The following is a 16,351-nucleotide window of genomic DNA, read 5'->3' on the forward strand; positions in this document are numbered from 1 at the left end:
CACCGTGATAATTACCGTGAAAGTGATCAGATTTTGTATAGGTTCCGGTTGTTGGAAATCTCACAATCGTCACCGCGATACACTTCTGTTGGAAGCGTGATTACAGCAGCACCGTCTCGAGTAAAGTAATGGGTCGAATTGGTCGACCCCATTTAATTGCTAGAAAAACGCGAGATATAACGTTTCTCTCTTCTTATCTTCGTTTGTCAACTGTTACGCGTAAATAAAGGTCATCGGTAACCGAGTATTTATAACTCCGCTGGGCGATCATGCGACGACGGTAAATTGAAAACAAATACGCGAGAACGGACATATAGAAACAATTGGGGAGAATTGAACTGCGGAAGACTTCTTACTTTTTCATACTCGAAGAAATATTGCGAGTTCGACCTAGAAGAGGGATAACATCTCCAATTACCGAAACACATTCGATTGTATACTAACCTTTCCCAATGCTCCTTTCAGCGACGACGAAAGCGGAACGACGCGACATGCTTCCCGCGTCTAAGAGAAAACGATCTCTTCCGGCCGAGCAACCGAGGTTACCGAGGAAATATACGGGGTGTCCAGTTCCGTCGGGCTAATTCCTGAAATTCTTTGGATCACTCTGGAGCGATCTTAAATTACCGACGAATCGGATTAGTCGCTACACGTGCTCCTGTTCAGTGTCGCGACCTCTCCACAACTTGGATCTCTGTGTAGTACGTGGACGTTCGTAATCGACAAAGTCTCGATCGGTAGGCGAACTTGTATCTTTTGTACGTAGTTCTTATAATTGTTGCTACAAGATGCAATTACTGTCCACATGGGAATTAGGATGGATAGGGTTAACTTCACTCGACAATTTCTTCATCTCGACGTTCATTCTTCGTTCTACTGAAAATATTCTTAAACCTATATTTAAGTGGTAGCTTGTAGGCTTCGATCTCTTCCTTCATTGGGGTTTACGCTTTACTAGCAATTTATTCTTGAGTTCTTGTTACTATAATTATTCGGGATTAGGATCCGTGCCAGGTTCTTTTCACTCGAAATAGTGCCGCGAGCCCAAAAAGACTACGGATCTTCTCGGTTAATCAATGTTAATGGCGACGGTCTTTGTTCGATGACCTTTTCGCTCGGCGTATATTTCCAGTAAATGTAAACAAACGTTACGCCGTGAAAGGTGAATGAATATCGTTAAGAATCGTCTTCTCGAGACTTTATAGATGAACGTCTCGGATGATGCAGGTGGTTGAATCGAGACGAATCGGTCGCGCCAAGAAAATTTCGCGTTCCCGTGGGCGAGGGAACTACGACGTTGTTTTCTAGACGATTGTGTATTTATAATCCATACTTGAATTTATGTAAAATCTACGATATCCCGATTCTCCGCGACCTTGGCGACTTGGCTTTATTAATAGCAACGGGGAGTCCTCGAACGTCCCCATTGGGCAGTAAGTGCGCTGACCATGTTCTAAACGAGCTTCCCTCCAGAGTTTAGGATCTATGGTATAGATAGATTAAAAAACGTGGTTATAGTTCTACCGTTGAGTCACTTACCGACGCGACGCTCCCAACAAATGAGAAGAGTTAATTGCCCCGAAAAGCACGAGATTCGCCCCAGACGAATGGATGGTCGAAGGTCACCGGCGATAAGGTTGTTTTTCTTTCCGTTCGCGATGTAATCGTGTATCCTTCGTGTGTATTTTATCGCAGTCTTCGTACTTTTCCTTTTTTTTTTTCTTGGTTCATTTAGAGACGCTTGTTCTTGAGCCAGTTACCTTTGGTTCTCGTTCCAGTGCAAACAATTCTCTTCCATCCGCAACGGTGGCGATATCGGCACAAGACGCGCGTGAGGAATGATACGAGCAAAATTAGTCTTCCTCGAGAAACCGTTTTCTGTGTAATCTTCAAACTGTTTCGTATACGACGTAAGAACGCGATTTTTCAAACGATACATCGTCAGTCGGCGGTCGACTGACGCGTACGGAGAGAGTAAATCAATCATCGTTGATTGACGCGGCGCTTTAACGCGTTAACGTCGTCGCCCGTTCACAACATCGAACGGTGCAGCTCGAGCGCATCCGAATCGGGGGTACGGTTTCGATATCGGCCCGTTCTAATTATGCGGCGCGTCCCTCCGTCACCGTTTAGATCGGAATTTCATCGCGGGACGGCCCACCACCGCCAAACTTGCTCCCGTTCGGCAAACGGCGGTCCGGTAATTTCGTAATTTCTATATGTGTCAAGGTGCGGAGCGACGCGTCTTGCGAAAAACGACGCGACTCGTTTCCTCGTAACGCGCGCATCGCTCGTACTGGCCACGCGAGAGAAACGCTTCCCGGATGGCGGTTCTTCCGTGCACCAGGAAGCGCGACGTTGCCAAGCCCCCGATCCTTCGGAGCGTGCCGAACTTCACCGTTCCAAAACCAGCGAGGGACAAGTTTACGTAATACCCTTTCTTCCTCTCTTCGCGCTCTGGTCATTTCGATTCCTCCGCTTCTTCCTCTCCTGTCTCCTTTCATCTCGTTCCCTCCTCGTCTCGCCACGTCTTCGTCGTTTCTCCCGTTCGTTTCCGATCTTGGATCTCCGTCCGATGGCAAAGCGTTTCGTTTCGAGAGAGGACGAGAATCGTTGGAGCCTCACCGCCGCTCCTCGGTATTTTTAGTGCGACGAGAGAGTATTTGGCGGGGCGCACCGATTCGCCTCTTCGTGAACGGTCGACGTCGGCCGTCGTCGTCTCCGTGACCGCCGTCGTGGTCGTGTAGTTTAGTGCCTTCGGCGTCGTCGTCCCTCTTGAACGCGATCGTCGACATGTCCGCGCCTCCGCGGTGATATGCACCTGCGTGATAGGAATCGCGAGCGGCCAGGTGACACGGTGGTTAACGGTGGTGCGCGATCCTCCTGATCCTCGTTGTGTCCCCTGGCGGCGTTAGGAACCGCTCGAATGCGTCACCGTCCTGCCAAGGTCTGGCGGGACGACCTTGAGCGAACGAGTCGCTCCAAATCGGTTCCAGGAAGTCGCTGACGCACCGGAAAAACAAATTCGCTGTTGGAATTATACTACTCTTTGAGTATTCGTGGACTCTCGGAAGTCTCGGCCAGGTCAGGGAGTAGAGCTCCTGTAAGAAGATTACTTCGTCGCTCGAAGCACCGCGACGTGGTCTCGACACATCCCTGCTAGTTGGAAGATTTCGCAGCGCGTGGGTGCGACACCGCAGAATTCCTCGGGATCTGGCTCTCCCGAGCGTTCTTCCAGAACTTAAGAGTCGAGTCGTTGGAAGATTTCAAAGCTGCGTGGGCGTAGGATCTCCTCTTCAGCGAATAGCTTCCTACTCTACACCTAACTCCACAGCCCTATCACCTAGTACCGTTCCAAACATCTTTGGAGTATTCAGACCAGAGGGATACCAATCTCTAGGTCACTGAAAAGGATCGCCACTCGCGCGAGTCGTCCCGATGTTCATATTCGCCCCTCGCGACAACATGTCGGTGTCTCGTCAGGACTCGACGGGACGACGGAACCGTTACGCGCGGTCTTCGACGACCACCAGCGTGACGCAGATGCTCAGCGACTCCTGCTCGAACCTCCTGCAACGACTGACCACCAGGGTGCGCGGAACGTCCGCCCTGAACGATAACGTTGCCACCAAGGCACCTGCGCCGAGACGTTCCCCTAATCCATCTCAGTTGAACAATACCAGGACACGCCTGGAGGAGAAATACTCGGCGATCCTGGAAAAGTACTCGCGGACGAAGCGTCACGATCGAGGATCCATCGACTACAGTCACGCTCATGAGCGGGAACATAGCTACTACCGCCGAGAGGATAGTCCCTTCGCGAGGGACGAGAGGACCCTTGAACCTTCGGCGTCGCGCAGCATCGTCAAGAGCCTCACCAGCGTGGTATTGTCCGAGAAAGCCTATCCCTACGTTAAGTCCTCCAGGGTGAAGCCTTCGAAATGCGAGAACACTCCTGGCTACCACCGATCCGACAGAGAGACCTTGCTCAACTCGGAGTCTTACCGACGGTATGGTAGACACAAGTCTGGTCACGCTGAGACTGGCACCCTGAAAGTGAGACCATATAGGAATGGAAAGAGCGAGCAACTGGAACCCAGCTCCACAGCGATGAGGCTGTTAGCTCGACGAGCGAAGGTGAAGACAGCGAAGCAGACTGTCGTCGATCCTGATAAGACGCCCACTGGTAGCGACAACTCTGCCGATGTTGCTCTTCAAACTGTCGGCAGCGTTGGCACTGCTCGTCTAGTCGAGAGCGACTCGGACAGAGGTATCGGAGCGGAGAGACGCAAAGAGATACAGAGTCTGATCCTGAAGTATGCCACCATGGAGGAGACGTACAGCCAGCTGGCCGCCAGTGGCCAGGGCAGGACGCGACCCAGCACCACGGACATTATCGCCAGCAAGTATAGGAAAAGCAACCGTCGAAACGAGCGAAATGACGCGAAGCAGACGTCGGTCGCGAGTGACGCTAGCGACTCGGACGCGACCCAGCACGCGATTGTAAGTTGTCGAACCGCGCGCTGGCTAACTGCGGCCGCAGTGTTGTTCTCGTTGAGCAGTCCCCGTTGTTGCTGTTGCGACCCCTTGCCTGCTACTCACGCGTTAACCTAACCCGCGCCCTCCAGGCCTGGCTTTACAGACTTCGAGCACCTTCGCTCGAACCCGAGAGTCTTGGACACAGGAGATGATTCGCGTTCGAACTATCTTATCGACGATCTTGCGTTCAATCTGTCGCAACACAGGGTACATATTCCTGATCACTGAGAACTTTTATTGTTGTCGTTGTTGTTAATCCTTACCGGGCGTTGGTACACGAAAAGTGTTGCACTTGTTAAAAAGCTAGAGGAACTGTTTAAAGTAATTGAATTTACTAAAAGTTACGTCCGTTAAGGGTTAAGAAAATATGTATATATATATATATATGAAGACATAGCTAAGAATACTGTTACATTCCTAATCTTGATCTGTGATAAAACCAATTTATAATTTCCACATTTTACACGAATGTAATTTTAGGACGCTCAGGGTGTAAACAGATGAATCATCACAAGTTTTAGGAATGAATCCAGGTCGGTGAACATTTGTTAAACAAACTTATATGATTCGACATTGAATATCCAAGTCACGTTGAATTATAAAGTTTTCTTAACGTATGCCAACCGATCCAGGTGTGCGGAGTCACTCCTGAGTCGTGATGATTATTTAGCACTCGATCTTCTTTTTTGTCAACCCTGTAGCTAAACATGCATACGTACCAAAATGATCGAACTAACCGAAAGAGTACCGCCGCCCTGTCCCCTTACCAATTCCGAATCGAAAACAATTTCGCGGTAAGTCTGATCGCGTTCTCAAGTACGATATACGTTCGATAAATGTCAGGTCGGGTTCGCGGTTTGTCCTTCCATCGATAAGGTAGGCTCGAAAAGTGTCGATCGATCGATCGATCGACGCTCGCCTCGGTGCGACGACGCGTCACGAGGATCGATCGACGGATCGATCATCGTGGAGCCCAGTCCACCTTGGGGCGCAATCACGTAAGTACTTGAAGGTTTCTGCAAATGATTGATTAATTAACAAAAAGTAAAAATACCTCTCTCTGTTAGATACAAATATATAATATACGTAACGAGCACTCGAAAGAAGCTGTCCGACGACCATTTCCTTGTTGTCCATTTTCTAACGATGTACTACGTTCATACTTGCAAAGATTCACGTTTTTTTTTTTTCTCTTCCGAATAAGCTAGAAAGAGACCGAGTTTATGCTTCCGTTCGTTGGTTACATTCGCGTTTAGAGTATCGATCCCTCGGTGTGTTGATCGCGACGGCTCCTTTCACGGGACCTAACTTCTAACACGAGTATAGGGAAAAAAACTGATATCTGAAACAATATCTATATATATATATATAAAAAAAAAAAAAAAAAAAAAAGAAATGAGAACCGTAATAATATTACAAAGAGAGGCAAAAGATAAGATCAAAAGTTAATAATAATATAAATAAATAAATAAAAAAAAAAAAAAAGTTCGCTTTGTGCCGATGGTAAATTCGTAACCGCAACTTTCTGACTTGGCAAACCATTTTGCCCTCTCCCCTTTCTCTCTGATTGTTGGGTTACCATCTCCGTTGTAATGGAATGGAATGGAAATGGATATGGCACACGGATTGGTCACTTTGGTCGACTGGGCGCTCGGATCGGGTGGTACCGATGATGATGATGACCGATGACGATGATCTCTCTCTCTCAATGCCCCTACTTCTCCTCCCCACCGACACAATCGTACGTTCGTCCGTGCTTACACACGTCCTCTACCGCGTGTTACACGGGTCTCCGCCCTCCGCGGTGGTGGTGGTGGTGGTGGTGGTGGATGACGGTGTGTGGCAATCGGTTGATGCGACGGCCTTCCCGTTGGATACTGGATCCCCCCCGACACCTCTCTGCCGATGGATCACGACCTCGACGACCGTCTGGTGGCCGCTCAACGACGCAAACCCTCGACGATGAATCGACAACGACCGGTTTGGGGAAACCGTTCACTGATCGGCGACCATCACGAAACCGAACACACACGTGGGGACGCCAACCGATCCACGACGCAATGAACCTGGACACCAAACGGTGCTCTTCACACTGATTGGGTCCTCTGTTGGCACGCGCCGCTGATACCGATTCCGCCGGCCCATACGTAGAGCCCACGACCGCTCTCCGTCGAGGACGACGCAGAGGGCCACCTTGTTTACCATTCCGGCGACATCCTGGAAAATAGATGTTCGTGAATACGTGAATACACTCATTGTAGTAGATTTAAGCAAGCCTCAGATCGATCGATCGGTCGATCGATCGGACGGGGTTTACCTACGGTATCTGCCCATAGTCTCTCTTTGTCTCTCGACCGTCTTCTCACTGCTCCACTACTCTCTCCGTCTCGCTAGATTTAGTTCTACCTTCGTCTTTCTCTTTTTCGCTCTTTCGGGCCTCTTTCGGGCAACGTTTGCTTTCTCATTTACTCGCGGTAGCTACGGATCGATTAAAACTAACACTTAGGATAACAACTTTGCCAGACTTTTATAAAGAATCTATTCGTTCGATATACAGAATTCTAAACAGATCTAATCTCAGAATTGATATTCGTAGCGTGGCCAATTCCTCGCGCGTAAAACCTCGAGTCCACTTAGGTCAGGTTCGCGATTCCCGAAAGGTGACACCGCGTAATTGACGCAACTCATTCGTGGTACTTCGCGTGATCGCCGAAGGTGAAGCTGGACCAGAGAGACAGAGAGGCGACGTAAGGTGGAGAGATAAAGAGAAACTACGCTTGCGCTATCTCCTCGATACGTCTTCTCCGAGATGACGTGCTCCTCTCTCTCTTTAAATAGACCGCGTGAGGACACTCGACATTAGCTCTCATTATCCCGACGATTTTACGACTTTCAAGATCTCGTACTTTTGCTCTTCGAGTAAATCCCATGGTCTTCGCTCCCCACAGACACGATCACGACCAGTCGGGACTGATAGCCAATGTCGTGTCCTCCGTCGCCGTTTTACGGTTAGGTGTACCTCAGCCTTAGGAGAGCAGCAGTTCCGATCGATAACAAGCTCTATGATACCGTTTTTTTTCACTTTATCATACATCCGTTCACGACGTTACGGCGTACAAACAACGATCGACCGAACGTCCATGCCTCGGAAGCGCGTCTCCGTTGCTCCTTCCTCGCCGATTAATCCTCCAACTTCATTCGCAAGGGTAAGAATGCACATACACGCGGGACGATTCAAGGATATCATCGACAAGTCGAATCATTCGTCTATCGTCGATGACTCACCTTGTCGATATCGTCTAGGAGGAGCAACCCCGACGATCTTCCGTGGACGGGAGGTCTTCGACCTGTACGGTTACTTATCTACCTTTTTACATTGCAGATAAAGTACTGGCCACCCTAGGAGCGGGTACTTTTGGAAAAGTTGTCAAGGTTAAGGACTTGCAAATGTAAGTGGCATGTCACGTAACTACTACGTAGGTAACACACCTCTGTGCAACTTCGGGTCTGCGTACCCCTTTCTCGACCTATGCCTTGTTTTTTTTTTTTTACTTCCCTTATTTTTCCACGCCTCGCGCGCATCGAAGAAAATCCTAAAGGTGCGTGGCGCGGTTTCGAGTCATAGCACGACGATCAGAAATAGACGTGGCCGCACTGTCACAAAATGACGCGCGAGTAGTCGCAATAATAGGATGGCCTTGCACTTTGTTTTACGGGCCAGGCATCCTCGCGAAATCCGCAGTGTTGTTGGACGTGCACAGCCTCCTTGCGCTTGCGTGACGATAATGGCGACGATTGGGTGAGCTAAAGTCGAGTGGAAAAGGGTTAGGTATCATATAGATGTAATATCAAAATATTAGAATGTACGAGTATTTCGATAATTAAACAAGTAACGTCTTCGGCCCTACTTTCCACTCAATCAAGGTTCCCTCTCGCTGACGCTATTTTCTTGGCGCATGCGTGAATTGGCCCGTTCGGCAAGCAATGGCTCTCGAGGATTTTACCCTTCCGATTAAACGTTCTTCGATGCGCTTCCCACGGCGTGGTATATAGGAAGATGGCTCGGTGGACGCGCAGAGGAGCGGTCCGTCTAATAAAAGTACAATGACGTTTGCAGGGATCACGTGATGGCTCTGAAAATTATCAAGAACGTAGAGAAGTATAGGGAAGCCGCGAAGCTCGAAATAAACGCCTTAGAGAAAATTGCCACCAAGGATCCAGAAAGCCAACAGTTAGTATCCATCGCAATGGCTGATTTCATCTTTCCGGCAGTTGGCGAATTTTAAATTTGTTTTTTATCAGTGACACGTGTTCTTGTGTTTTAGCTTGTGCGTGAAGATGCTTGACTGGTTCAATTATCACGGGCACATGTGCATCGCCTTTGAGATGCTTGGACTTAGCGTATTCGATTTCCTGGTGCGTATACTTAACACATTTGATAAAACGTCAGTCAGTAATGTTAGCGTTCCATGTCACAGAGGGACAACCATTACCAGCCCTATCCGTTGGAGCACGTCAGGCACATCGGTTATCAGCTTTGCTACGCCGTTAAATTTCTGCACGATAACAAACTCACGCACACCGATCTGAAACCGGAAAATATATTGTTCGTAGACTCTGATTACGAAAAAATCTATAATAATAAAAAGGTGAGGAATCGGCTTATCGCTGAAATCAGGGATGGGCACCATCTGCAAAACCTAAACTAAAATGTACGATTAGAAATAAAGTAACTTTAACACGTTTGCCCATCCCTGGTCTGAACGTACAGCGGCACGTATCGACAGGGTTCGAGTTACGTAAATGGTAAAGGTATCGAGGTCTGAAAGTGTTCAAAAGAAGTTTCTTCTTTTCAAGCGTAAGGAGATCAAACGTATAAAGCGGACAGACATAAGGCTTATCGATTTCGGTAGCGCGACGTTCGATCACGAACACCACAGCACGATCGTTAGCACAAGACATTATAGAGCGCCTGAAGTAATTTTAGGTAAGTAAAACCGTGTGGATTTGCGCGTCGGTTCGTTGCGACACACCTTGCCTAGCCACTGATACACGGTACTTTTATTTTTGTAGAATTAGGTTGGTCCCAACCTTGCGACGTTTGGTCGATTGGCTGCATCCTTTTCGAACTGTACCTGGGTATCACTTTATTCCAAACACACGACAACCGCGAGCACTTAGCGATGATGGAGCGTATACTTGGCACGATTCCACACCGTATGGCTCGCAAGACCAAGACCAAGTACTTCTACCACGGCAAATTGGATTGGGACGAGAAAAGCTCGGCCGGCAGATACGTTCGCGACAATTGCAAACCTTTACACGTGAGTGATTCTCCTCATTATTGCGATATCGTTCACACTCTGTCAGTCACCAAGTGAAATTAGAAAATAATTAGATCCTGGCAGAGCTAAGAACGAGATAGAGTTTTATGAATCTAAAACTATTCACACTTGAACTCTTTTAACGAAAGAAGGATGCGCCGTGTAACGTGTTTGTTTTGTTTGTTGTGTAACAGCGCTGTATGCTCATGGATAACGAGGAACACCGGCAGTTGTTTGATCTCATACAGAAAATGTTGGAATACGAGCCAGCTCAGAGGATAGTGCTGAAGGACGCATTGACGCATCCCTTCTTCGACGCGCTACCAGCGAATCAAAGATTGCCCGACCTTCGAGCAGCCGGTGACTCTCAGCAAACCCACGAACGATCACACTCTCTCTCACGATGAAGCTAGGAAAGGGACCGACCTCCGTGCTGGACAGACACTCCACTGTCGATGACGCTACTGCTCTACGCCACGATTCTCGCATCCTTAGGTCTCACAAGACTGTGTCTTGTCCGCGATAACGAGATACGATGACGTTGGTCGGGACCTAACGGAGACGCTGTCGAGCATACGAAAAAAAAAAAAAACAAGAGGCTCGAAATTTTTGTGAATTAGATAATACGATCGAATTCGATGCTTAAAAATGTCAGCTAAAAATATCAGATAATCCGTATTGTTTTTACCAGAAAACGTGAAATAAAAGCAGTAGTGCAATTGGTGCTGTGGAAACTCGGACTGAATAGAATATATTATATATGACAAGATCGTTAAGATTCTTCGGCGTCGATGGTGGCTATCGACATATTCTTACCTCCGTTTTAAGCACGTCAACAAAATTTGGTAGATAGATGAATTCATGGCGAAGGTCCCTTGTTACTGGCGCGGTAATGGCCAGTGTGTCTGCTCAGTGTAGCGTAACAGAGTCCCATTTACTGTAAACATTTTTCTAAATGCTCTTCTGTACATTTTATTCTTTAATTTTATTACGGATGTTATTACGCAAACGAAGTTTCGAGGAAAGAAAGGGTCGCAGTTTATACTTCTTGTTTGTTATAGATTGATGACCACGACGTGTCTAGTAGTAAGAATCAGATTAGTGATATAAGGCCGTAAATATATGCGTACGTGTTGAGATAATTAAGATAACTAAGGAGAGAAAGTGAGAAGCGAGAAAGGAAGCGAGTGTGTGAGAAAAAAAAAACTAGGAACGCCAATTCATCGTCGTAAACATACACATGTTAACGTTCTCGAATACCACAAGAGGATACGTGATTATTTTAGGTAACCAGCAAATGTACTTTTATTCGACATTTGGATAAAGCTGATGCGAATTAGCTTTTTGGTTCGGCGTATAACTGAACTTTGTTGCATTATCTCGCGTTGTTGCGGATAATCATGTGTGTTTTCTGTTTCACCAATCCTTTAAGAAAAAAATTGATAGAAAGGTGAGCCGACTTTCTTTTATTTCCAAACACCCGTGGATCAGCTGTACGCGATGTGAATTGCATATCTTTGAAAAAAGTTGTACGCTTGCAGGTGTACGAAACACGGATTTGCTTTCATTTTGTTAAATAAGAGAATGAAACCACCAAATTATGATGACCCCGCTCATGTACGTGTGGTTTGCTTTTTAATTCTTATAAACACGACATGATGGAGGGTCTAAAAGTCTAAACGATCGTGCTGCTCGTACAAAGAAGAAAATATGCCTGAGAACCGAGAAAATGCTGTTTCGAGTAGCAATAAAACACATTTCTTTCAAATAATTGTCGCAAATTTATTATATCAACCAGTAAATAAAACTTCATCCCAATAATTTAAAGCGATCGGTAATTCATACAGTAGTTTTGAAATACATCTTTCCAGCTCGAAATAGATGCTTTCCGTACATCCACACGCAACACACATGCTTGTACACATCCGCACAGGACTTATAGTCATCTATATATGAGAGCCTGGTCAACAGGCTTTTACGATACCATGCCAAATAAAAAAAAAAAAAAGCGTTGTTAAATACATGTTTGACACATGTGAGTGTACCCACATACACGGACTTTATCGAAACTTGGTATGTGACGGTAATAGTAGAAAAAATTATACTTGAGGCCAGTCGTAAACTGGAGGTACCGATGGCGTGTAATCCGTGTCGTACAGCTGCGCTTTGATGAACTCCTTGTAGTTTTTAGGCTCTGGCTGAACCGATGCGAGGCCTACACAAAGAAATTTTTGTTGGTAACCAGTCGGCATGTGTCAATGCGTAATAAAGATCACATTTTCTTACCACTCTCGTAAGCATATTTCATAACCTCGACGGCTATCGTCAACGAACACTTCTGAATATCCTGCAACGGAGGGTACAGATTTCCCGAGTCCAAGTCATTTTGCGAAACCATCCCAGCCAATGTTTTAGCAGAAATGAGGAATGTTTCTTCAGGAATTGTACGCATACCAGCGCATATGACACCTAACGCGATTCCAGGGAAGATGTAACTGTTGTTACCTTGACCAGGGTAGAACGTTTTGCCTTTGTATGTTACAGGTGGGAAGGGTGATCCACTGGCGAATACACATTTGCCCTGTGAACAGAAAAATTTAGTACGCGTACGATATTAAACAGAACTTTCTATTTAATAACTTCTAATTATTCACTAGGACTTGGTTTTTGATAGCCTCAAGTTATTCGTACCTGTGTGGCATTGTATGCCTCTTCAGCAGTGCATTCTGCTTTGCTTGTTGGATTACTGAGGGCAAAGATGACAGGCTTCTCGTTATTCTTGCCCATTTCTTCCAGTATTTCAGTCGTGAACGCACCGCCAACAGCAGCAGCGCCAATCAGAACAGTAGGTTTGGCTGTCTTCACCACTTCCAATAAAGTGTCTATAGGTTTATCGTCGCGAGCAAATTTCTCTTTATGCTCCGTCACTCCACCCGTTGGACGATTCTTCACTATCAAGCCCTTCGAGTCGACCATCCAGATCTTACTCTTGGCTTCCTCTAAGCTGACGCCTTCTTTCATCATCGCCATAACGCACAACCACGCGATACCCAACGAAGCCTAGAAAGTATAAGTAATGCATTTAAAAAAAATGTATAATTTAACTTAAATCTACTAGAATCTATAAAATGTTATTTACCTCTCCAGCACCCTGGAAAACAACTCTATTTTGAGAAAGCTTCGTGTTCGTGACACGGAGCGATGCCAATAATCCAGCCACGGCGACAGCAGCAGTTCCTTGGATGTCGTCGTTGAAGGTACAATAGCGATCGCGGTATTTATTCAACAATCTGAATGCATTGGCGTTTCCAAAGTCTTCGAACTGAATCAAAGTATTCTGGCCGTATCGCTTAACGACAGCGGTCATAAATTCGTCCAAGAATTCGTCGTACTCTTCACCAGTCACACGCTTATGCCTGTGACCAATGTATAGGGGATCGTCCAACAAAGACTAGAATAAAAAATAGCAGAAGATAAGTCAATAAAGCTTGACCTTATCTGATTTTTGTTTTGTTTTTTATTTTTTTTAGGTGGAGGTGTAAAAAAGATACGAAGATACATTTACCATACCTGAGTGTTCGTGCCAACGTCTAGGGTTATAGGTAAGCATTGGTGAGGCTTGATGCCCGCCAGCGCAGTGTACAAAGACAATTTTCCAACGGGTATTCCCATTCCATAAGCGCCCAAATCCCCCAGTCCAAGAATTCTCTCGCCATCGGTGACAACGATGGCTCGGACGTCGTGCTCGGGCCAATTTTTCAAAACGTCGTACACGTGACCCTTGTCGTATATGCTTATGAACATACCGCGCGGTCGGCGGTAGATTAGGCCAAACTTCTGACAGGCCAGACCCACCGTAGGTGTGTACACCAGGGGCATCATCTTGCCCACGTCGTCAGCCAGCAAACGGTAGAAAAGCTTTTCGTTTCTGTCCTGTAAATGTGAAATTGGTATTTACTGATTTGTAGTTGAAGTATAAGGCACTGTTAAGAAGAGAGTATTGAATGTACGTACAAGTAGGCCGATGAGGTAGATGTATTTCGAGAGATCATCAGTGTAGCGATCCAGATTCAAACGACATAATTCTAATTGTTCATCTTGTGTTTTCACAGCTGCTGGCAAAAGACCGTGTATACCCAGTGTTTGTCTCTCCTGAATGGTAAAGGCCATTCCCTAAAACAAAAGAAACTCTTTTATAAGTAACTAATAAATTTTTAAATGCTACGAGTGTGTATAAATCTTCAGTAAATTAATCATGAATAACATTTTCTCATTTTCAGCAAATGCAGTGAGCAGAAGTGAATCGCGCAATATCTGCGACCTTGGCAGGCATTATTTCATTCTTCATCGAAATGGGTTAACGAGGACATTCTTGTCGGCTGGCAGTGAACGTGAGCGAAAGGCGATCAGCTGTGCATCGACTCGACTTTACATCACGGATCGATAAATCATTCCTGCTTATCCTCGACTACTGGAGATATTCTCGATTCTACATTAACCGGTTTAAGTCTATACAAAAATGTACTTGACATTGAATACTCCTTATTTATCGTTCATCTTTTTTTTTTTTTTTTAATTGATAGCTGATATTTACTCGTTTGTTTTAATTGTTCTTTTATAATCTGTTACACGACGAGGTAGTGGAAACATACGTAACGTTTATTTTAATTAACAATTGTTTCTAGTCGACGTCCAATTTATTCAAGGATCCTTTTAACTTATAAGCCTAAATGCTTCAGGCATTTGAAGCGATAGGGAAACCTCGATCAAATGAGCAGCTGCGTTAGCAATATACTCCAAAAATCGTTTTCCTTGATGTATTTCTATCGTGCATATTTTCTACAAAACAATTTATGAAAATACTTCAATATAAGAAGATCAGAAAATTTAGGGAATCACTAATTTCTTTTATCTTGCGTCGAATATTTAATCCACTACGATATCACGTCGACACAGAATCGGTAATGATAATGTATCGCATTTAGATCTTATTAGACATCGGATGCAAAGTAGAAAGCTCTACGTTGCGCAAATAAAATTTTAATTTCGGAAGGGAATTTCACGTAGTCTGTTAGATTATGCAAACATGACGTCTACATATTAGAAACATTTTACATTTATAATACATATATCGACAAGATACATTTAGTGAAGCGTTTATTTGAAAGTTAAAAATTTTTACTGACGCAAAAGAAGTATCGTTGACGCAAAAATAAGATTGCAGGATCCAAAGACAGTCAATACGAATTGATATCCAGCTGTGGAATCCAAATGAACGCGTTCGACAGCTGCGACAATTTTTCATTCGCGGAATCTACGAGTCGTTAAAGTGTGATTTGAATCAGGGTCGTCGAACCCTTCGTTCGCTAATTGAATTCCATTGTTTAAACGCGGTGAAAAGAATTCAGCGAACATTATGCGTTCGGGAAACAATAGAATATGCATCTATTAGTTCATTTCTGCGATATCATCGATTCGAACTGTCTGCGCCATTTCCTATGGCGATGGAAGTTGATAGCTATGAATAATTCGATCGTGCGTGTTCTGTTGTCGAGTTGTCCTAGCGACTTTTGTTAAACTAACGACTCTTCTGTAGAGGAAGGAACCGAGAAACCACAATTCCTCGTACGCGAATGTATTATGCTTACGTCAGCCCGCAAGAAGACTTTGCGCCTCGTATTTTTGCAACATGCAAATCTTTTTAGCGTGGATTTACATGCGGTCACTATTTTCGTCTAACCTCTGAAACGTTCATATTATTTAAGCCTGTACAATGAGAATATTTAACTAACAATAAGAGATTTTAAATCGTAATTAAATCTCGATAAAAAGAAAGTAATAACAATGTAGTTTACAGTAATAAACTAATCTTCTTTTAATTAATAATTATATTCTAGTCACGTGATCTTTATCACGAATTGACAGAGAATCTAACTGGATGGAAAGGTCAAAGCACGTGTCGAAAGTAGTATCTTTCCATGGACGTCGTGGACAATGCTCGAAACGTCAGACCAACTGTCGACGGACAGTAATTGAGTTTTATCAATTGTAATAAGAGAACAAGGGAGGACAACGAGCTTCTATGTCAGTCTCGACTTACATCGAGTCAATATTATTGACTAGTATACATTCGAGAAGAGATCAAGGGTACGTTAGTAATTATCAATGTCGTTCGAGTAATGTCGCCACGTACCCGGGTATCAGTAAACAGATAACCGCAATGTTTCCGCGGCTAAAGAACAGCAGACACATAAGGAGACAGTTCAAAGGCGATACGTGGTCTGTTTGTGACGTAATCGCTCAGCCTCTATCCTTGAAAATTATCACCGACTGAAATTAATTATCATGCACGCGATATAGAAACGTTCGAACCGAATATAGCGTGAGTATATCTGACGTAGATGAAAGATGATATGATTTTTAAAGAAACAGCAAAAGTACTCCTATTCAGACCTAGTACTACTTTTTACAACTAGTCTCAACTTTCA

At 45.1% G+C, this 16,351-nt stretch overlaps 2 protein-coding genes across 5 annotated transcripts in view; one reads left to right on the forward strand and one right to left on the reverse strand.

The window, feature by feature from the left end:
- The first annotated feature begins 2,765 nt into the window (after window positions 1-2,765).
- On the forward strand, window positions 2,766-11,634 carry LOC128889566 (serine/threonine-protein kinase Doa). Of its 2 annotated transcripts, none has more exons than XM_054147292.1 (9): window positions 2,766-4,503; window positions 6,691-6,769; window positions 7,922-7,988; window positions 8,657-8,770; window positions 8,865-8,955; window positions 9,003-9,188; window positions 9,397-9,526; window positions 9,613-9,863; window positions 10,058-11,634. In XM_054147292.1, exons 1-9 carry the CDS (start codon window positions 3,439-3,441, stop codon window positions 10,268-10,270), a joined length of 2,196 nt encoding a protein of 731 aa, XP_054003267.1. In that variant the 5' UTR covers window positions 2,766-3,438; the 3' UTR covers window positions 10,271-11,634. The 2 variants fall into 2 exon arrangements, with proteins under 2 accessions (XP_054003267.1, XP_054003274.1); XM_054147299.1 differs by having other exon boundaries at window positions 2,828-4,503; window positions 9,018-9,188.
- The window catches only part of LOC128889583 (NADP-dependent malic enzyme-like), a 10,385-nt gene continuing 5,654 nt past the window's right edge, over window positions 11,621-16,351 (reverse strand). For all 3 annotated transcript variants that reach the window (XM_054147313.1, XM_054147320.1, XM_054147310.1), the window contains exons 3-8: window positions 13,878-14,036; window positions 13,434-13,796; window positions 13,003-13,314; window positions 12,555-12,923; window positions 12,150-12,444; window positions 11,621-12,078 (exon numbers count right to left, since the gene is read on the reverse strand). In XM_054147313.1, coding sequence (XP_054003288.1) covers window positions 11,963-12,078; window positions 12,150-12,444; window positions 12,555-12,923; window positions 13,003-13,314; window positions 13,434-13,796; window positions 13,878-14,036 — 1,614 coding nt within the window. In that variant the 3' untranslated portion in view covers window positions 11,621-11,962. The remainder of the gene's footprint in view (window positions 12,079-12,149; window positions 12,445-12,554; window positions 12,924-13,002; window positions 13,315-13,433; window positions 13,797-13,877; window positions 14,037-16,351) is intronic.

This window comes from Hylaeus anthracinus, unplaced genomic scaffold (genome assembly GCF_026225885.1).
Source record: "Hylaeus anthracinus isolate JK02 unplaced genomic scaffold, UHH_iyHylAnth1.0_haploid 0, whole genome shotgun sequence".
Taxonomy (NCBI): Eukaryota; Metazoa; Arthropoda; class Insecta; order Hymenoptera; family Colletidae; genus Hylaeus; species Hylaeus anthracinus.

Excerpts from the sequence above, each read along its gene's own strand:
- LOC128889566 (XM_054147292.1), top strand. The coding sequence starts at position 3,439 with ATGTTCATATTCGCCCCTCGCGACAACATGTCGGTGTCTCGTCAGGAC. Across the intron at positions 4,504-6,690 it reads ACGCGACCCAGCACGCGATT|AGCCCACGACCGCTCTCCGT; the intron begins GTAAGTTGTCGA and ends GCCCATACGTAG. Across the intron at positions 9,527-9,612 it reads AGCGCCTGAAGTAATTTTAG|AATTAGGTTGGTCCCAACCT; the intron begins GTAAGTAAAACC and ends TTATTTTTGTAG.